Source organism: Anoplopoma fimbria, chromosome 10 (genome assembly GCF_027596085.1).
Source record: "Anoplopoma fimbria isolate UVic2021 breed Golden Eagle Sablefish chromosome 10, Afim_UVic_2022, whole genome shotgun sequence".
Classification (NCBI taxonomy): domain Eukaryota; kingdom Metazoa; phylum Chordata; class Actinopteri; order Perciformes; family Anoplopomatidae; genus Anoplopoma; species Anoplopoma fimbria.
In genome coordinates, this window is record NC_072458.1 from 12,775,165 (window position 1) to 12,797,052 (window position 21,888).

Genomic DNA, 21,888 nt, shown 5'->3' on the forward strand with positions numbered 1-21,888 from the left:
TACATTTATAAATCATGTTTTATCATATTTCTTTCTTTTCCAACAGTCTTCATTGATGCGCCAGGAGTGCTTGGAGCACGACCAACGAATTGTGGCCCTGCAATCCATGGTCAGACACGTTGAGGTCCGACTCAAGCAGCAGCAACAGCAGTCTGTCGGTCGCAGCCTCATCGCCTTGGATGACATCATCAGACAGACTGAGGTGAAAGAATATGTGTATTTCCCTGATAGAGATATGTTGTTATATTAATGTGATGCCAGCCAACGTGAATGTGTCCTTGTTGACGCTTGAATTACTTTGCAGTTTCAGTTGCTCATTTGATTCCCAGATTGAGACAAAAAAAAAGCTGATTAATGGATTAGTCTCTTACCAAAGAGCATCAAGAAAACTTTTGTTTCCTTTTCTCTAATCCGTCTCTCAGACTCTGGACCTAGAATTGCGTGACTTGGAGCCTGCGGTCAATGGGGAAGTGGAGGCCGCTGAGGAACTGTTAAAGCCCCAACCCAGAGACGTTCCCCCGCAGCTCCTATTGGCCCTGGAGAAGGACGGGCGGAGCTTGGCTCGGGGCTATGAGGCAGCCAGAGCACTTTCTAAGGACATTCTGCAAAGTCTACGGGACCATAGAGACTCATATAAGGTAAAAGGAGCGGGAAAGGAAAATGTGTACTAGGTGGTCATTTGTCTTATATTGGAACCAATATTCTAATTAGAGTAATTGGCAGAGATTTTTTTAAGATGAATTATCCTGTTGGGGTCCAGAAAAAAGTCCTCGTTTCCTGGATGTTCAAATTGAATCATTCTGGCGTTTTTCTCAGGAGGCAGTAACAGCTGAGCAGAAGTCACTGGGAGGAAAAGTGGAGAGTCTGCTCTCTTGGTTGCGGGAGTCAGAGGCTCAGATGAACGGAGGAATGGCGGGGATGGACAAAATGGAGAAGGCAGAGAAAGATGACCATTGTGATCAGCTCACACAGCAGCTGAATCTCTGCAAGGCAAGTGCTCTGTGGATCATGTAGTAAAAATCTTCTCTTTGCACCACCCACAGAGCTATGGAGGAATAATTTCTACCCCTTTTCTCTCAGGAGCTCCAGTCCTCTCTGACGGCTCGCTCCGGTGAGGTCAACAACGCGGCCTTCGACATCCAGGTGTTCATCTCGGAGCGGGCCCAGGACCTGGCCCCCGAGCAGAGCCGGCGGCTCCTGGGGCAGCTCCAGCAGCTCCAGAGGGCCTTCCACCTGGCGTCCGGCCAAGCCCAGGCCTGGGCCGATGCCCTCTCCGCCCAGAGAGCGAGGGAGGAGGAACGGCAGCGCAGGGAGAGAGTAAAAGAAGAGGAGAAGGACGGAGAAAGGCGGAGTGCAAGGGAGAGAGAGGTTTGGAAAAAGACCATTGAGTGGGAATGGTTTGCACCGCGGCGCTGTTCTTCACTAATACATTTTAAATGCAGTTAGCTTGACTATACTATATTTCACAGCTTCATTTGTCATGCTCAAAACTATCGCAATGCTTTCTTACACAAGATCATAGTGCTCACGTTTTATAAAATCATATCAAACTCATTTCACACTAGAAACTGTAAAAGCCTGATAAAAACGAGCTAATCTCCACCTCTATTTAACTTGCCCTGCCATCATACATGACCTCAAACCTATTCTCAACATTCCATAGCTTGAAAGCAACCCAGTGCTGCTCTTTGCCACATGACACGGACAGTATCACCATCCTCACTCCTACCACACAGGCTTTCAATGCAAGCGTGTTTGCTACTCTGCATGTCTCTATAACATGTGTTTTATTAACCTGTTTGCCTTGCTGTTCCAGATTGCCACTGAAGGAAATCGCTTGTGTCACAGCGGTAATAAAGGCTAGAGATCTGATAGCAGAAAAGGCCTCGCTGGCTACGGCGCTTCACTGTTTTTCCTCTTGTCTCACCTGAATGCAGAGGGGAAAGAGGAAAAACAGCAAATAAACGTGTATTTGTTGATTCCTCTATGTGTCGTTTGTTGTCGCTAAACCGACATGTTGATGTGAAGATACTTTTATGTGTGTTTGTATGTCTGCATATGTGTGTGAGCGTGAACTCTGGACACAAACTGCTCAAAGCTTGGCACAGTGTGCACTACACAAGAATCAAATTAAGGGGCTAAATATGCATTTATTGTATTGTCTAGTGGTTAGATCAACAGTTTAAAAGAGTCTGTTCCTGTTACATGATCCAGCTTAAGTGCTTGTGATGGACTCATGCCAGCATCCATTTTCCTCACATGTTCTCTCCTTGTGGGTCTTTTTTTCTTCCCTCCATCCTCGTTCACTTCCCTCAGGTGGTTCAACAGCAGAAAGCCGAATGCTCTCAGAAACTAGAAGGCCTCACCATGTGGTTGGCAGGAGCTGCCAGCCTATTGGCCAGTCAGAAAGGTGGAGCGGAGTCATGTGACGTGAACGCCTTGCAGGAGAAGCAGAAAAGACTAAAGGTACGACACTTCCTTCAGAATCTTAGGGGCAGATGAAAACCACTAAATGACTCTCTTTTGCATGTTTATATGTACATTCACTTATAATCTAATATTAGCCTTTATTTGCCTTCTTAGTTTACTTCTTTGACCAAATGCAATCTGTCTTGATCTCCAGGAAGCACAGAAGGACCTCCAGACCAAAGAGGAAGGCATCGCTGAGACAATCCGCTCCGTAGAGGAGCTGCTGGCAGACCGGAGGGAGACTCTGAGCCCAGAGGAGCGGCAGAGCCTCCAGGGGGCGCTAACGAGAATGAAGGAGCAGTACAGTGCCCTTAAAGATTCAGCAAACACGTCGCTCTCAGAGCTGGACACAGCCATCAGCACCACTGTACAGCAGAACACACAAAGGGTGAGTAGATGAGTGGTTATGGTGTACAAAAAAAAGTGTATTATTGTTAACTTGTAGCTTGTTCTATATTCATCCTCCCTTTCTCACTTCTTGCCTCCAGGCGAAGGCTGTGGAGGATCTCCAGGAGACCCGAGGCCAGATAGACTCTCTGCTGAACGAGTTGTCCTCCCTCGACCAACCAGGCGGGAGAGGAGCGGCCCAAGATTCCACCGATGCTCTGTTCTCACAGCCAGAGGGCGCTGTAAAGTCCCACACAGAGACGCTCCAGGTTTGGAACCTCTACTCTAAGCGTAGCACATATATGACTTTTAAACAGCTCACAACGTTACAAAGTTCCTGACCTTTCGACCTCTCTCCCAGGCGGAGCTTCAGCAGCTCCAGTCTCAACAGGCCCAGCTGCTCCAGATTGCACAGTCGACCCGCTCCCTTCTGGACCAGCCGGACTCCACTGTGCCTCCTGAAGAGAAGCAGCGTCTCCGGGCCGCCCTGGACCAGCTGCAGGCCCAGCACCAGGACCGGCTGCAGAGCTGCCAGGTACTTAAAATGATACGGATGTGTGTTAAGTCTGCAGCAAGGCCTCCTGACCTTCCTTATGTGCTGATCTGTGTATATGGACCTTTTATGTCAAAGCAACATAATGGGATGCCGGTGACAGTCTCTGAGTTTTTCTTGGTATTTTGGTAGTTACCTGACTCCTACTGTGACAATTTCTTCCAGGACCGTCTGAGGAAGTCTGAGGCTCTGAAGGATGAGCTGACAAAGTTCCTCCAGGAACATGGAAGTTTAGGCACCTGGCTGGAACAAAATGAACAGGAGCTGCGTTCCCTGGGGGAAGGAGAAACCGATGCACAGGGACTGAAGGGCAGACTGGAGGAGCACAGAAAGGTACACTCGTTAATAACATAATAGAAGTTTCTCTATTTATTGTTTAATGTCATTCATTCACCTTTTAAAATATTTACAAGTGCAGCCCAGACTATTCTCACAAACTCAGACAATCACAACCATGAGTGTGTTTGTGTTCGTTATCATTCCCATTTTACAGCACTGCTGCCTAAGTTTGCGCTGTTAGCACAGTTCGCTTTGAGCGCAAACTAAGGCAGCAGTGCTGGATATGTTCACAAAACCCACACAGAGAGACAGGAAATGTATTCTCTGTCAGAGCTGCTGCTCTGAAGTTGGATTTTAGCAGCTGTGCGTGTTTTAGGTTATTTTTGATGTCATCCATCCATACGCCCTGCTGTGCCCAGATTTACACTCTCACTCTAACACACACTCATCTAGGAGCCACTGAGAAACTTCACTGAAGCAGTTTGGGATAATTGTCCTGTTTAAAAGTCCCTTGAGATCCCATTTGCTATGTTTAATATATTTTCCCAGCCATTCTGGAAAAGTTAATACTTTGCTTTAACACTCAGGTCTTTAGTATTTATTTAATTTTTCCACTAGACATACTGCATATATCTGTGTGAATTTGTCCCCAACTGACCTGTAAACATTTCTGTATTTCTAGCTGGCTGAGGATGTGATTTGCCACAAGGCAGACCTTCGCTTTGTTTCCATCTCGGGTCAGAAGGTCCTGGACTCTGTCCAAGGAGCTCTGGAGCAAGTTGGCGGTTCAGACCCGGCCCTGGACAGCACCAAGCAGCTGGTAACTGACAAGCTGCAGGATGCTAACCACAGATACACAACCCTACACACCAAGGTGAGGGATGCTGGAATTTATTAGTTCTTGCTTTTTATCTGCAATTTACACACACACATTGAAACTTGTTTGTTGGTGCGTGCAGTCATCAGAGTTGGGCGGCCGTCTGTCCGGCCTGTTGGAGCGGTACCAGCAGTACCAGGATGAGGTCGTCTCCGTCCACTCTTGGCTGAGCACCCAGGAACAGAACCAAAGCATAGCCAAGCCCGGCGGGGAGACGGACCCCCAGAACCTCCAGGACACACTACGACAAGTACAGGTGAAGCACAGATCAAAGACATTGACAAAAACCAAACACAAAGTGAGGGAAGAAAACAAAGAACGATTTTCAGAGTATGGAAAATAATTTTACAGCCGATACGTCATGTTAAGTTCTGACCCAAAAAATTAAGTAAATACAGTAAGTAAAGGATTAAAGAAATTAACATCTGGAAAACGGGTTTAACACTATCATGGAGAGTATGTGGGGAAACTTTTTGACTCTGGAGTGTGTCGTCTGTCCTCAGCTGCTGCAGGACGAGCTGGCCGAGCGTTCGGTTCAGCTGGAGAAGGTGAAGAGAGCAGGAAGAGATCTGGTCAGCACGGAAGAGTCTCCTTCCCTGAAAGCTGTTGACATCCTTTGTGCGGCAGGTAATATAACTCCCCAAATCTCTCCCCCCCCCTTAGTCTTATCCACAGACGGCTGCTCCTGAATGGGATTTAAATGGATGGAGTGATTTAAAAAAAAAAAAAAAAAAAAAAAAAAAGGTCATGTTTTATTTTGACCCTCCCCCTTCTTTTTTAGATGGTTTAGAGAAGAGATTTGGCTCCCTCTCTGCCTCCGTGTCAGAACGGGCCGAGCAGCTGCAGACGGCTGTGGCACAGTCCGTCAGTGTCCAGGAGGGCCTTAAGGGTCTGCTGAGCTGGCTGGACAAACTGGTTCTGAATCCAGGACCAGTCGAATCCACTTCTCAGGCTGTGCAGGACGCCCTGACCCAGAACCAGGTAGGAGTAAACCCAGAGGAAACTCTGCAGGTTGCCGTTGACACAAAAATATTAACTGAATTAACCCTGCATTGTAACGCTCCTCTTTCCACAGAAACTTCGCCAGGAGCTGCTGTCCAGGCAGGGCAGCGTGGAGGCAACACGAGAGTCCGTTTCCAAACTCCTCCAGAGCTCCGACGCCTCCACGGCCTCGGGCCTCCAGGGCGCTCTGGATGATCTGACTCAGCGCTATGCCGCAGCACAGGCTAGCCAAGTCGAGAGTGAGGCCGACCTCAAAGGGCTGCTGCCCAGGCTCGAGGGCTACGAGCGGCTCGGGACCGACCTCCGGGCCTTCACCCAGAGCCGACTAAAGGTTCTGAGCCCGGCGGGCCAGCCGGACCGCAGCGTGGACGACTACAGGCAGACCATTGAGGTCAGCAGGGGTGTCAAATTGTTCTATATAGGTCATCTATAGTACGATATAACTTGAGTTGAATGATTTCAAGGTTCTAAGAGCTCTTAAAGCCTCTCGGGGAGCCAGTGGATTAGTTTTACAGATTAGATTTTTAGAACACATTCGTCCTGTGCTCTTTTCTCAGGAGGTCAGGTCCGAGCTTGAGCAGGAAGCCAGCCAGCTGAAGTCCTTCTGCAGCCTCGGCACCGAGCTCAGCCAATCGAAGGCTTTCAACAACACTCGAAGCTTATTGGATGACGTCAAAGGAGTGTCTGATGAGTTCACCCAACTGGAAGCCAATGTCAACAAAAGGTAAAAATGTTAACTGAACATGAGGGAAGAGCCTTTTTAAAAATGTATGCAGCCTTATGTGTGGATTCTTAATCCTTTTCATGACCTTCATGAGGACCCTTTTGTCCTTTCTTTGGCTGTGGTAAACACCAAGACATAGATACAAATCAATGTTGAGGTCTTGAATATGGTTGCTTTGCTTTAGTAAGAAATATTTGCCCCTATTAAGGTTACATATAAAATGGTAATAATGGGAATGATTATCTAAAAAAACTCAACTTTTTATCAGTATGAACCTTTTATTCCTTTTCTCGTAAATGCTGCAGTGTAACATAAACGACACAAGGGGGCACCACATACAAAGTTGTTTGGAATCTATCAATCATTTAGATTAATAGTTTGATGTTGGAACATGACATGAGTCACTTCCAGTTTGACTGACAACAAGCCAGATGACCTTTAAAGACAGAAGGAGTCCAACTTAAAAAAATGAATTTGAATTATTATGATGTGCCTGCTTTCTGGCTCTGCAGAACAGACTCTGCCGCTGGCATTTCCAGAATTTCTCTTCTAAATTTGTAGCCTTCCCGGAGCACCAGTTGCTATGCCGACCCCGTCTGACGTGGTATCAGTGAGCAGCCTCACTAGAGGCCAGTCAGAGGGGGTGCTGGGAATTTATAAATACCAGCAGTCTGGTGCCTATTTATTGGATCATACTTGAGTTTAGTTAGCCAGTCATATCATAAATGGGGGCAGTTTTATGGACATACTTTAATATGTTCTGGGTGTCAGTAGTTTGTTAGCTTAGTGACCTTGTTACACTCACGGAACACACTGTACATGATGTCGGGGATTATTTACTGTGTTGACTGATGTTCCACAGCAGTTGGTTACTGTATTTGAGTGTGTGTGTGTGTCTATTGTATGTGTGTGAGAGCTGATGATCAGGCGGGGGGTTCGCTAATATAAGCAGGCTGGACGTGGCTCATTGTCCATCCTATAAGCGGCCCGCTCGGATGTCTCCCAGCCTCGAATCCTGAGGGGCGAGAAAATAGCAGCACGATAATGATACTGCTCTAAGCCCGACTCCTCCGAGCTGTTTGGTCTACCGGCGGTCAGCACTTTTCCACTCGCAGCTCGAGACAGATCACATAAAAAAGAGAGAGAGGTCAAGGCTGCATTAACGCTGGCCAGAGTGGACCTTTAATTATCCCTGCTGATAGTGCTTTGTGTATTCTCAGTCTTTTTTTTCTTTGAGAATATAATGTAAAAATAGCGTTAGAAAAATAATAATAAGTTGATTTAGCTGAATTCTCTCTGCCCCTCTTTATGCTACTCCCCTTTTAACCTCTCTCTCACCACGTCCTTCCTTCTCCGACTCTTCTTCACATCGTCCTCTTCCTCCCCTGTCCTCTCACAGGTTTGCTGCGATCCAGACCTGTGAGCAGCAGCTGCTCCAGTTCCGTGGCCTCTCCGGCTCCCTCTCCAGGTGGCTGCAGACATCACAAGACCAGCTGCCGGCCAAAGAGGCCAACCTCAACACAGAGGGCCTGCAGAGGAGAGTCCAACAGCTCAAGGTGTGTCTTGAAGCAAAAACGTAGCATCTGCCGTTTTTTCATGTGAAGAAAAGGCATACATTTAGGGAACATTTGAATGAATGAACTTCAACATCTATATAATGTGCTCTCAAAGCGGCATTGACTCAGCAAAATGCATTTTGCCTTCAGGACTTGTTTAATGACTGGGAGTCTCAGGGATCAAGGGTTCAGGAGCTGAACAAGTCGGGCTCAGAGCTGGAGTCCCTAATCATTGACGTCACCGCTCCTCAGACCAAAACTGGTAAGACCCGCCCCCAAACATGTCCATTCTCCCGCCCTGCAGTTTAAACTACTTCTTTTCCTCATGAGAGCATTTTTATGGAACTGATTTGAGGTGAGGTTCAAAGATGATGTAGGTGTGCGTAAAGAGTCACCAAAGGGGTTTATGAAATTATTTGACCCTCGTGCAACACAGAAAATAAAAACTGATGATGAACACGATGGCAGCATAAGTCCATGATTACTAAATCTTATAAACATAATTTCACAGGTTTTCTTGTGGAAGGGAAAAGGATATATCATTATAGTTAAAAGTCACATTTTTTTAAATGAACAGAAAACAGATTTTGGATCAGAGAAGAAACCATTGCATAGGTTGAAATTTAAGATATTATGCCAATTGATTGATGAAGCACTAATGTTCCTTTTTGAAATATTCATAAAATGTCTGAGCTATGTAAAGATTAAGGGTATCCATCCTTCATGTCTTTCCCACTACTGTCTACTGTTTCCGTGACTTTTTTTTACAACGTCCTCAGTTCTCCTGCATAGCTCTGTGCGCTCTGAAGTATTTCTGAGTGGACAGAGCTTCCTGGAGCTGTTGTACGACAGCACATTATGGACATTGTTGGTAAAAAGAAAAATTCTGTAGCCAGAGTAAGGAGGTAATATTCCAAGAAAGAAATAGGATTTTTTATTATTATTTTTTTTCTAAAGGAACCACATTGCTAATGGTAAACACTGCGCAAATCATGAGCTGCTGAGTACAACATATATTAATTATAAAAGTATTCAATTATGAACAGAACAATCATGAAAGAAATAAAGATTGTTTTTCTTGTAAATTTACAACTTTAATGTCATATACTCTTTATGACTTTTTATGATGCACTATATTTTGACTTTTTTGACATACTATACTTTGACTCTCTTTAGACATGAAATACAATGAATTGTTTGGTAGATACTATACTATCACTTTTTATGACATTTTTCCGACATACAATTTTTTGATTTATTATGATTTTGACATTTGATGACATTTGTAAGAGTTTTTTATTACAACACCACATCCCCTGGCTCTGGATTTGTTTCACTGGCCCTGTTTTGTGTGTGACCATTGCTTGTGTGAGTGTATGTCGTAGTGCTTCTGTCTCAGTCAGGTGTGTGTCTCTCTCCCAGGTGCTCCTCACATCAATGGCTCATCAGGTCCCAGCAGTGTCAATGGCATTCACACCTGTAAAGGTGAGCTCTCCCACTAGCTCTCTCTCTCTCTCTCTCTCTCTCTCTCTCTCTCTCTCTCTCTCTCTTCTTATTTATTGCCTCCTGAAAAGGAGTCTCCAAGATAAAGCTAATTGAATAATTCTCCAGTTATATTGGTGTTCATGGTTTCTGGTCACTTTGAGAGATTACTGCAGTGTTTCACTGTTTTCAGTGTCTTGTACTGTCCTGTCTCTGTCAGCTGAATGTCTGTGCAAAACATCTGTCAGTGGCAAATTTGTTCTATTGAAAAAAAAACCCATTATTTTAACATCAGGAGCCGCAGGACTTCCTCTATCTGGGCTACCAAACTTTACTGGTTTATATTCTGTTGACTATATTTTACTACTATATTTATTACACGTATCTGTTTTTTATTTTCTGTATCTGCCCCTCTTTTAAACTCTCTCCCATCTTGATAAACACCCAGACATTTTTCTCTGTTCTCTTCCTGTGCCCTCAGACCTAACGGAGCTCCAGGTCGCCGTGTCCGACGTGAATGGTCGATATGAGACGCTGGGAGGGGAGCTGAAGGAGCGCCTCGGTCGCCAGAATACCTCGCTGGAGCTGAGGCAGAAGGCCACGCAGGGCACCGACGAGCTCAAGAGCTGGCTGACAGACAGAGAGCACAGCCTGAAGCAGGGACAGACCGCCTCCCCCTCCAAACCTGAGGCGGTCCGCGCCCAGGCCCAGGAGAACAAGGTAGAGGACCGGGTCCCTCTATTGGGCCTGTTTTATGGCCCTTTTCCTTCATGAACACTGGTCACCTTTCCATCCATTTCAGTTTTTATAGCACTCAAATGACACAAACATCGTCTCTGCTGATTTCTAAATCCACTGATCAGAATGCTCATGTGTGCGGTAACTAATTAGGGTTCAAACCTCGACTGTGTGACGTGGCTCAAATTCCAGTGAGCTGGAACAATTACATTTTTTGGAAAGGCCACGCCCCTCACATTGTAAGTCTAATTGACTTTAAATTTGGTCAACATTTCCCGCAGACCATTACTGGATCATGCTTTTTAGATATATTGATATCTAATTGCGCTCTACTAAAAGCAAAAAATGGGCGGGACAAAGCACAAATCCGACTGTAAAAAGGATATTTTTCGTCCGATGACTACGAAACTCAAAGGATATGCTTCCTGATAATATTGTGTAAAACCATTTTGAAATCGCTCAATATTGGGCACCACTAGCTCCAAACAGTTGCATGGGCCTGGTGCAAATTTGGCCATAAATCGATCACAGTTTGTCTTAACATCCCCAAACTTGGTGAATGTTTTAAATCGAGCTGTTGAAACATATCCACAAAATGCTTCCCAAGAAATATGACTGGCAGACTTTGAGTAAGTAAGTAGAAGTATATTTAAGTTGCCCTCTTCCCTTTCTCCCTAAGGCCCTGCTTTCAGAGCTGGCAGAGCACTCCGGAAGGGTGGAGGAGCTGAAGAGCACGCTGAGGAAGCTGATTGCTGACAATCCGGATTCTCCGGAGGCAGACACCTGGAGACAGCAGCTGCAAGACATCGGTGGGTGCTGCAGACGACAAAAAATAAAATATTCATGTGGACGTATGACAAAATGATGAGACAGCCGTTTTCCAGAAACTAGATAGATTACAGCTCTGTCTCAGATAGTGCAGATGCCGAAAGGCTAAAACTAAAGTATTAAAATGATGCTCCAAGAAATACTAGACTGCAGTGGTTATAGAAGTACTGTGCAGTACTTATACTGTAGCGAGTTGACAAACCTGTTATGAAGAAAGTATTTTGTGTCAGATCCCAAGGCAACATGGACAACATGGTAACCCATTACATATGTAATTGAAGGAGTATCATTTTGAATATGTCAACCTTCTCTTTTCCCTCAAAAGTAATAAGTAATACAACTGAAGTAGCAAAATAAAAAGGGGGTGGGGCTTAAAACTGAGAAACGAAGGAAACAATACTAGGCGTTGTTACGGCAGTGTGCCGTTGAAAACTGTTAAAAACAGAGTGGTACTGTGCCTCAGAATTTATAATCGTTTTTTTAAGAGATGGCGAGGAGCTGAGATCAATTTTATCCAGGGAGAGAGTGGGAAGTGTTCCTGTCGGAGCTATTTGTTCACTCGCATACTTTATATTTTTACCAGGGCCTCCTATGAGGTAACCAAGACAGAAATATTTTTATGTGAAATCTAAGAAGGGGGCCTTCATATTTCATATTTTATAATGCCTTTTCAGAGCCATGTGGACTGAATACACGCACGCACACACACTGAAGGATGCTCAGGACATGAGTCAGAGAGAGAGAAAGAAACTTGAGGAGTAGGAGGAGGGACACATTTTGAAGATTGTCTTAATTGTTTTGTCAGGTTTGGTTTCATCACCATCGTTGTTTTTTTTCACTGTGATGTAATAGTTCTTCAAAGGTGTATTGTATACTACTTGGCAACATGCTCCCAACATATAGTGGGCAGTATTTCACCTCTACTTATGATTCCATAGAATGTAAATCTTACAATCTTAATATTTTAACAAAAACTGTTCTTCAAACCGGTTCTGTACCGCCTGTGTACATTTTGATAGTTTGTTATAGAAAGGAGAAAATGACTTTTGTTTTCATTTCGTCCTTCACGCCACCATAAGATGGGCGGCATCTCCAGGAGACAGACCTTTAGTTAGCGGCTACATAGCAACTCAAATTCAGCTTGCACAAACCCCAGCGCCGGGGTCTGATCCCAGGGGACTGACCCGTCTCCCTGGTTAGACCCAGTGCAGTCCAAGTCCACTGTGACTTCAAGAGCTGGCTGAATTCTTGTTGCTACAGCTAATTGCTAACTAAAGGTCTTCCTCCTGGAACCGCCCAGTCTACTGGAGGATGAAAAGAAAATATGAGTGGTCTTATTGTTTCTGCCACTTAGTTTGTTTGTTGAATTAAAACCAATCAAAACGTACACCGGCATCGTACCTTTAGTGAAATCGACAAGCACTAGGGGCAGCTCTACTTCCTCGTCCAGAGGACAGACTAGACGCTACAGTGACTCACTATCACCTCTTCAGGAACAAGTGGTATTGCAAGACGAGACGGGTCGGACATATTGCACCTTTAATGTTGTACAACTTAAAAAGCAAAGGAAGGAAACGAGCCGATAACGTGTAACAATGAATACGCTTTCTGACAACCTGCTTCCAAAACACATATACACACATTCATCAACATTTTGCGTTCCTCCACTCATACACGAACTCCTCTATTTGTTATATTTCTCCAGACTCCCGCTGGCAGACGGCCAACCAGACGGCGGCCCAGAGGCAGACTGAGCTGGAGACGTGTGCCGACCGGCTGGGCAGCTTCGCCTCAGCAGCCAGTCAGCTGGGCCCGTGGCTGAGGGAGAAGGAGCTGATGATGAGCGTGCTCGGACCGCTGAGCATCGACCCCAACATGCTCAACACGCAGAAACAACAAGCACAGGTACACCAAAGAAGACAGGAGATATGAAGGATAGAAACGCACAATGTGGTATCATTACAGAAAATATCATCATCAAGAGATACGTAAAAAAAAAACACAGAATAATGAAAACAACTAGTATGTATTAATAATTTCATGCACTGTAAAAACAAATCTATACTCTTTCAGTTACTTTATGAGATTGTATGTCTCTTATTTTGACACTTAAATCCACTTCTGTCATGAACAAATCTTAAGACTCTGCAGACTTACATGGTACAATTAAAATTCCAAATCAAAATATAATATTTAAGATTTTGAGAATGCAATTTCATTTTTTCATGAAATCAGATATTTAAGTTCCTGATCATTAACCGAATAATCCTCTTTTTTCAAAGTTCATGCTGCGAGAGTTCGAGACAAGGCGGCCACAGTTTGACCAGCTGACCCAGTCCGCCGAGGGGATCCTCTCCCAGACCGGCGACTCCGCTCAGGACCCCAAGGACCTGGCTGAGGTCCGGTCCGAGCTGGGCTCCATCACCCAGCAGTGGGAGGACCTTACAAACCGACTGACCCAGAGAACAAATCACATCGACCAGGCCCAAGGAACCAGCGGGCGGTATCAGGTGAGTCTGGTCTAGATTTGGTTGCATGGTTTTCGTGTAAAACCGTCTCCATGGCTATATCATCTCCTAACCCTCTGCCTCCTCTCCGGCCAAGGCCTTGCTCCGAGAGCTCTCCTCCAGTGTTTCTACTCTGGCTGAGAGGCTGGACGGTCAGGCCTCGCTGAGCGCCCAACCCGAGGCTCTGAAACGCCGCCTGCAGGAAACCGGTGAGATCCGCTCGGAGCTGGAGAGACGGCGCGCCGAGATGGCCGAGGCCGAGCGGCTCTGCGAGGAGCTGAGCACCATCGTGGCCGAACCCTACCTGAAGGAGGAGCTGAGTAAACGGCTGGAGAGTGTCAGCGGCCCGCTGAAGAACTTGGAAGAGCGCGCAGGTTTGTGGACTTTATGTGGTTGATATGTGCAAAATGAGTAATCTGGTATGTTTGTGCTTGGTTTATATGCCAATAGTGTTATGATGTAGTTAAACAATCTTCATCCCTCTCTAGCTGTAATGGGATTCTTGTTTTGCTAACAAGAACCATAATGAGCAAATCCTCTAAAATAAATACGACAAAAGCTCCCTTAGTCCTATTTGTTTGAACTAGTTTTTCACTGTTTACGTTTGTAATCCCCTGTGCTTTTCTCTCCTCCAGCCGACGGCCTGTCTCAGCTACAGGCAGCCCTGTCGTCCACCCAGCAGTTCCAGCAGATGTTCGAGGAGCTGCGCTCCTGGCTCGACAAGCGGGCCGATCCCAGAGAGTCCCCCAGCGACTCTCTGCCCTGTCGGCCGGACGCCGTCCGCTCCCTGCTTGCACAGACGGACGACCTCCAGCGTGCTATTGCCAGCCAGCGGGGTTCCTACGAGCTTATTCAGGGTGAGGGGGCGTCACTGCTCGCCTCCCTCCCTGCCGGCGGAGATGAGCGGTCCGCCCTGCAATCCCGCTTGGCTTCCCTGAAGCAGGACTGGGAGGGGCTGAACCAGAAGGTCTCGGAGCGGGAGAGCAGACTGAAGACCACACTGAGCAAAGCGGAAGCCTACCAGCAGCACAAGGACGAGCTGGTACCATGGTTGGCGGAGTGCGACCAGAAAGACGGAGAGATCCAGCCGTCACTGGACTCTTCTGCCCTGGATGAAGCCCTGCAGAAGGCCCGGGGTCTGACACTGGACCTGGAAAGACGACGACCTCTTCTCGAGGCCTTCAATACTTCAGCAGATCAGCTGCTGGAACAATGCTGCATCGGGGAGGAGGAAGTACGCAGTTTTGACAATTTCTTTTGTATTTCATTAAGTATTTTTTTATTTTATTTTTATGGTTGGGGAATTTGGGCGTTTTTTTTATCTCATAAGTATTGTTAGTGCAGTTTATGAAGTTAACTTAACTGGTTTTCTGCAGGTACGAGATGAGAAGGCCCAGCTGAACCGTAGGGTGGACGGACTGGGCGAGAGGCTCAACAACCGTACCTCCCAGCTGGAGGAGCTGGCCGGCCGCCTGAAGGAGTTTGAAGAGGGCCGGCAGGCTGCAGAGAGGAGACTGGAGGCTGCCAAGCACCAGATCGAAGTCCAGGAGGCTCTGGGACCACAGGTACTGTAAAACATTGTCCTTATGTCACTTTTATTGTTCTTTAAAAAAAGAAGGCTTTTGCAATTCATGCTCAACTCTCTCCCTTTCAGGCATGCAGTGCAAAGAGCCTGGAGCGACTGAGAAGTCAGCAGGAGAGCCTGAGGTCCCTGAAGCCTCAGGTGGTCTACCTCAGAGATCTGGCCCAGGGGCTGGTACAGGACGCGCCCCAGACACTGGCAGGCAGCACCGAGGGGGCACAGAGGCTTCAGGAGCAGGCCAGAGACACGGAGAAGGAGTATGAGGGAGTAACCGACAAGGTGAGGAGCAGAGCCAAAGGCTGCATTTTTCTCTGCACTATTAGAAAGTACTGCAACGGCCCTTACAAAGTATGTACTGTTTAATGCAGTATGCATACTATATGGACATACTACGACTTGAACTTTGAACCTCTCGCCGCAGGAATGAGTACATAAACCAGGACATGAGTCAGCGTCTTAGCGCTTCCGGTTTCCTCGTCACAAAGTGGATAGGTTTTTAAATGCCTCATATAAAGCATAAGAGTTTTTAACGTTTAGTTCTTCGATATAAAATAGGTCAGTAAAAAAGCTTTTAAGTGTCTTAAAAAAGATGGTTGCTAACAAGTGGCTAAACGGGACTAGAAAACGTCATCACAATGACTAGTCCACCTTGAGCTTAGTTGTAGTGGAGTGAAGTCATGTGACGGGTTGTGTAGTAGTAAAAAATATCATAACATTTTTACATGATATTGCTTAAGTATCACTTTATTCCTATTGGCTTTTGGTCGAGGGAAGTCGGCAGCTTCTGTCGATGAGCTGTCATCAGGCTCTCAAGTTACTGCACACTCCCATCAGCTCCGTCAATGGGATGAATCCTCTGCTGCGCAATGGATTGTGGGTCAGAATAGCCGGAAAAGCATGCCGGCTCACATACTGCAAAATTCACTGGATTATCCTGGTATTTTTGGCATACTGCATGTGACATACAAAACATTTTTTTTCTGCGACTTAATAATGTGGTGGTATTGGGTTTGGACAGAAAAAGAGATTCTTTATATATATATATTTTAGTAAATGCTCCAGGCTGTTAGGCCACATGTTCTTAGGGTGCTTAGCAGACAAAGGAGTCATTGAGCTGAGAGAAAGCAGAACCACCGTAGCTGTCAGAAGAGATTCAGCCATTTGAGTCACAGTCGTCATATATGGTCATTGTGGACGTTCAACACTTTATCACAATGTGAAATGTAAACCGGAGCATTGTGAATTCAGCACCCACAGCGTCGCATCTATTTTCTGCAATCCAGCTTTAAAATGTTCCATTTAAGGTTACAGCCACCACAGGAACTCTTAACTTCCACTGTATAACAAACCACTGACTACCCTGTTATTCAATGACATGTTTTCTTTCTCTTTTTAAAAATATTGATCGGATGTCGTTGCTGCAGAGATGTTGCAGATCCCCCTCCTCTTAGATAATGCTTCTACTGTCTCTTGCACCCAGACAGAATATATTTTTACTTGCCGTTGTGTTGCAGCATCTTCTGGTTTGGTTGCACTGTATTTCTGTTCCGGTGGATTTTCTCTGTTCACACAGGCTTCTCTGTGTTTGATTAGTTGACCTTTGTGTATCACAGAGACGTCACCACTGTTCTTTCAACGTAAATGTCTGCTTTCCTTGGCCTCTTGACAAACGTGACTTGACATATGACATATTGCTACTTCGCTCAGAAAAAAATCCAAAACAAAGTCCTGAAAAGTGGACCTGCTCAATCATGATTTTTATATTTGATACTCTGTTTTAAAGCGTTGTTATGTATTTATAATCAACTAAACAATGTCCATCTTCACCTCACTACCACCTTTTCACTTTGGTGTTTTTTTTCTGATTCATCTGACACCATCAATAAATATCATTCTTCTCCTTTCAGCTGGAAGGCAGACGTTTAATTTTGTGAAATGTTTGATGTACTTTATGAGTTGGCACACATTTGACTCTCTACCTCGCTTTCCTCCGTCAGATCGAGCAGTGCTGCTCCTCCCTGGAGTCCCGGCTGCAGGGCGTCGGTGAGGTTCAGTCCCATGTCCGTGACGTCTTCTCCCGCATCGCCGACCTCGATGACGAGCTGGACTCCCTCAGCCCCGTCGGACGCGATGCGGACTCCCTGGCCTCCCAGGCCGACGCCCTGAAGGGCTTCCTGACGCGACTGGCCGACCTCAGGGCGGAGCTGGACGGTCACACGACAGAATGCACCACCATGCTGCGGCGGGAAGGCTCCTCCCCCGACCTCCTGGCTCTCAGGAGGGAGTCGGAGGCTCTGAGTCGCCAGGCGGGCAAGGTGAGGGACGAGGAAGACGATGATGATGATGGCGGTGGCATCGTTCAGCGCAGTTTGTTTATGTGATGGTAAAGTTAAATTAGTTCCATCCAGTAACAATTTCCTTAAATATTGTTCTTCCTTCTCCAGCTGAGTGAACGCGGCCAGGCCAGGTTAGACCAGATCGAGGATGCAGCCGAGAGGGTCCGGGAGTTCTACAGGCTGGTGGGCGAGCTGCAAGGCCTGCTGGGAAGGGCCGAAGACGGGCTGAACGCACAGGGCATAGTCGGCACCGAGGTGGAGATGATCAAACAGCAGCTGCAGGAGTTTAAGGTAGGGTGGACTTCTTCTTGCTGGTTATTTACACCAGTGTGAATGTTGTGTATGTGGATATGAGTGTGTGAAGTGGCAGCATGTCATTAAGTGGTTTCTTAGGTCTCTCTTTCTTTAATGATTCCACTTGGTTGGGTTGTACTGTGGCGTGTACGGCAGCACACATGTGAATAGTGTGTTCAAGTACACTTGATCTTGGCTGATGCAGCCATAATATCCACTTCATTGTGGGACAGAATCAAACTGAATTCAGGGTCACAAGGTTGTACGTGCTTGTTTCCACATGCTCCTCTTTTCCCATCATGCCATCATGCCACTGAAACTCATTTGCACAGATAAACAGAAAACCTTCAGCGTAACATTAGCTGTGTGTGTGTGTGTGTGTGTGTGTGTGTGTGTGTGTGTGTGTGTGTGTGTGTGTGTGTGTGTGTGTGTGTGTGTGTGTGTGTGTGTGTGTGTGTGTGTGTGTGTGTGTGTGTGTGTGTGTTTCATGAATAGTGACATTCAATATTTGTGAAGCCTCTGTAGAGCTCTATACTCATCTTCTTTTCTTACTCATGCCTCTAGAGACCATGAGGTAATGGTGTGTGTGTGTGTGTGTGTGTGTGTGTGTGTGTGTGTGTGTGTGTGTGTGTGTGTGTGTGTGTGTGTGTGTGTGTGTGTGTGTGTGTGTGTGTGTGTGTGTGTGGAGTGGAGGACTCTCGTGGTGTGTCAAGAGTCAGAGGCTGATCAGTCACACATCTCTTTGATCACTCTGCTGGATCGTGAAGATTATTTCCCTCTATAGGAGAGTTGTGATGCTTTGCTATTTGTTCAACATGCTGTGTGAGCACTCAAGAGAGTCATCAATGGTCGTTTTGATGCACCAATACTGATATTGGATATTCCCAAAAAATGTATGCACAAAGAAGAAGAACATAAAAGAAGCAGCAAATCCTTCCTATTTGAAAAGCTGGGTTATGAAAATGTTTTCCATTTTAATTTTTTGATTAATTACTATAAAGTTACCATGTGGATTTCTCAAGAAAAGCCTTGAGGCAGTTAAGTGGACTCTAGTCAGCATCCTGTCTCTTGCGTGTTTTTTGCACTTCATATAGAACAGTGACATGAGGCTCACGATATATTTTCACATGCTTTACAGTAAACTTAGCGTTGTTGTGACAGTTGAGCTCGTGGTCGGTTTTAATCCCCAAAAAAGGCCAGGCTGGCTTCACAGGATGCAGCGTTTATTTAATTTTTTTGTGTGTTTGTGTGTGCTTACTTGGACTCTGTGTTGACTCTATGTGCTGGTCGTTTTGTAGACATTAGCAGACTCCACTTCTAAGCTAACTTTAAGTTATGTTGCAATCCGTTCACGTTATGGCGATACAAAGCATGAAAATCGCTTCACATAGTACCTTTTTAAAAAATGTTGCTGATGGAGTTTCATATGGTAGAGTGTTGTCCTCTCTATAAAGCAGCAACGTTGACAAAAACACACTATTGGCTCCAATGCCAGAAAGTGTATGTTAAATGAGTCATTTAGACATAATGAGAGGAATGAAGTGAGGAAAAGAGCAGGTTTCACAAAAAATCTTTTTTGTTTATTGTTTCCTTGTTGCGATATTCCAGCATGAAGAAATATAAACGACTGTAGTTTGTTTCTGCATTTAAAGAGGAAGTCCTCTCTGCCATGTAGAATTGCATCGTAGCTGACCTCAGGAATGCGCTTTGCTGGCACCTCTGTTGTATTTTATTGCTCGCTTTATGTGCACAGACCTCCCTTTCAGTCTTGACTACTGTCATTAAAGAGCACATTTTTCTGAGCCATGATGTAACATCCTGTCCACTTTAGAAAACCAAGTGTGCACGAAAATCCCCACGCACAACCGGCACACCAGAAGGTCGTGTTATTTTCTTTCAAACGATCGATGAGTCATGTGATACGACCGCTAATCGTTCTCATACATTTGAAGAATGTAGCAGGATTCCAGCTCGTTCTGTGGACAGTTATCGGCTCCACTGTTGTCAAGATGTGTGGGTGGATCAAAGAACATTGTTTCCATTCCGGGAGACATTTTTTGTCCCCTTTCTCTTCATCCTCATCCGTACTCTCTCTTTAGTCTTAATTAGATTATTTGGATACTGAGTGAAACCTCTTCATTACGCTTACATCTCTCTTGACCTACTAACCTCTCTGCGTCAGCTTGTTTCTTCTTCTCTCCCGTCGTCTGTTTCTGGGTCTCTCTCTGCCCCCCCTCTCCCTTAATGAGAGCAAGCCGAGTAACTGTGTGGCAGAGAACAAACAGACAGGGGAGATAAAGAGGTGGTGAGAGAGGGAGAGACGGGCGAGGGAGAGAGAGATTCAGAGAGAGAGAGAGAGAGAGCTGTGAGAAGCTAAATAGGCTACACTTGAAAAAAGAGAGCCAGGTCAGACAAAGAGTGTGAAGCTGCTCCATGTGTTCTGTCTGATGGACAGTTAAATGAATCATGGAGGATTACTGGTGCACAAACAATCTGCTTCAAGAAATATTTCAGTCAGCACGTTTTCATGATTCAAAGAGAGAATTTATATGGTTTTTTTGTTACTGATATAAACCACTTCGTATAGAACAATTTTAATATCAAACCAAAGGAACCCTTTAAAACAGGCGTTTTCTTTTTGATCCCTGCGTTTTTACCATTTTGGTCAAGAATCCATGGCATCTTGGAACAATACAGTCTTTCAAACAATAAATGAATGTACCGGAGCAAGCTAGAGTAATGTGAATGGATAAAGAGAGATTAAAATGTATATTACTGGTGGCTTGGCCTGCAGTAAAGTTCTTAACAATACATAGTAAAATGCCTACTGCAGTAATGATTGACTTGCTGTTCAGAATTAATTTAATGAAGGATTACTTCGAACTTGAGAACTAAGAAGAATGCACTTAATGAGAACTTGAAACCAGATTTAATTTTGCACATTCATCGTCCACTGTGTGTATGTTATTTATAATATTGTGCAAGAAGTCTTCTTGTTTGTGCAGCGGTTTCCCTATGTTGTAGGGCTATACTGTATTTAATCATTGTACAATCAAAGATCACATTGAGGTTTTTGAATGAATGTCTGTCATCATATTTTAGACTATATTAACTAATAAGGATTGAAAATATTAAGTTAGATAAAAACATCTTCTGAATATATATTTTATTTCAATAAACTTTACTGTTGGACTTGCCAACTCTCTGGAGTTATTGGAAATATTTGGATCATACGAGTCTGAAACAATCCTACGCAGCCACCACTGAAATATTATCTTTAAATACAAAAAAACTAATGTAGCCTTATCTTGCTGTAAACTGTGCAAAATACCAGGTTTAAACAATGAATAGGCATGCAAAAAAAAAATAAGCTTGGCAGTATTCAAATGTTGATGAAGAATTGAAATGTCATCAATATGAATGAAGCTTTAAAGCCTCTAACTATTTAGTACATCCCTTCTGTTGTTTTTTCATTCATGCATGATCTCGAAAATCCATTTAAAAATTGCAAATAAAAGAATAATAAAAGAGGGCATTACTGAGCCCAGACAAAACAAGACTAAACGTAGGTGTTAATCATGTTACCTGTGCACTGATTAAGATTTTCCTCCGTTAACGCTGTGAACAGTGATCTCACAGAGGTGCAGGCGGACCGTGTGAAGGGTAGAACGTAAAATAGCTGCTGTCTGCGGGGTATGTAGAGCATGGAGAAATGGTCCCTCACTCTTTCCGGGGGGGCTAGAGGGATATTTATAGGAGGACAACGAAGGGAGGGGGCATATTGTTGAAAATAAGAGTCAAACAAGAGAGAAAGACGCAGATCATCACGGAGAGCAGGATGCACAGAGAAAGATGAGGAAGTAGTGGAGCAGGGGGGAGACAGTGAGAGCTTCTGTCCTCCATCTCACCCCTTCATTTTCATCTTCTTTCCGTATCAGTGCACATACTCTCCTCTGTGCTATAGGAAAATTAAAAAGCTGTGAATATCTCTTTGGTCCCCTCTTTGAAGCCCGCCCCCTGTCCTGCTTTGTTTCCACCTCCCTCTACCTTCTATCTCCCCCTCTCCTCTTTTTCTGAAACTGATCCAGCTCAGGCTCATTTTCAAACCTAAACATGTCTGTCTGGCTCCAAAACCGACCCAGCCACCCCCTCTCCTCATCCCTCCCCTCCCCCATCAGACCCCGATTCCCAATCCAGAGGGATGATGTCATGCCGATGCTTAGAAAGACGAGGGAGCTCAGGAAGTGGCGTGTGAGTGTGCCCATGGGTATGGG

At 45.2% G+C, this 21,888-nt stretch overlaps 1 protein-coding gene across 7 annotated transcripts in view; it reads left to right on the forward strand.

The window, feature by feature from the left end:
* macf1a (microtubule actin crosslinking factor 1a) overlaps positions 1-21,888 on the forward strand; it is a 230,951-nt gene that overhangs the window by 152,809 nt on the left and 56,254 nt on the right. For 6 of the 7 annotated variants that reach the window (XM_054605481.1, XM_054605484.1, XM_054605479.1 and 3 more), the window contains exons 38-65: positions 47-202; positions 423-638; positions 817-990; positions 1,081-1,368; positions 2,317-2,466; positions 2,624-2,857; positions 2,958-3,125; positions 3,218-3,391; positions 3,575-3,742; positions 4,371-4,562; positions 4,648-4,821; positions 5,069-5,192; positions 5,347-5,546; positions 5,641-5,958; positions 6,125-6,291; positions 7,691-7,847; positions 7,998-8,109; positions 9,270-9,332; positions 9,811-10,049; positions 10,747-10,876; positions 12,601-12,800; positions 13,178-13,405; positions 13,500-13,776; positions 14,038-14,636; positions 14,779-14,967; positions 15,057-15,263; positions 16,982-17,299; positions 17,429-17,611. In XM_054605481.1, the coding sequence (XP_054461456.1) occupies positions 47-202; positions 423-638; positions 817-990; positions 1,081-1,368; positions 2,317-2,466; positions 2,624-2,857; positions 2,958-3,125; positions 3,218-3,391; positions 3,575-3,742; positions 4,371-4,562; positions 4,648-4,821; positions 5,069-5,192; positions 5,347-5,546; positions 5,641-5,958; positions 6,125-6,291; positions 7,691-7,847; positions 7,998-8,109; positions 9,270-9,332; positions 9,811-10,049; positions 10,747-10,876; positions 12,601-12,800; positions 13,178-13,405; positions 13,500-13,776; positions 14,038-14,636; positions 14,779-14,967; positions 15,057-15,263; positions 16,982-17,299; positions 17,429-17,611 (5,805 nt within the window). The remainder of the gene's footprint in view (positions 1-46; positions 203-422; positions 639-816; positions 991-1,080; positions 1,369-2,316; positions 2,467-2,623; positions 2,858-2,957; positions 3,126-3,217; positions 3,392-3,574; positions 3,743-4,370; positions 4,563-4,647; positions 4,822-5,068; positions 5,193-5,346; positions 5,547-5,640; positions 5,959-6,124; positions 6,292-7,690; positions 7,848-7,997; positions 8,110-9,269; positions 9,333-9,810; positions 10,050-10,746; positions 10,877-12,600; positions 12,801-13,177; positions 13,406-13,499; positions 13,777-14,037; positions 14,637-14,778; positions 14,968-15,056; positions 15,264-16,981; positions 17,300-17,428; positions 17,612-21,888) is intronic. The other variant, XM_054605485.1, reaches the window with a different exon arrangement.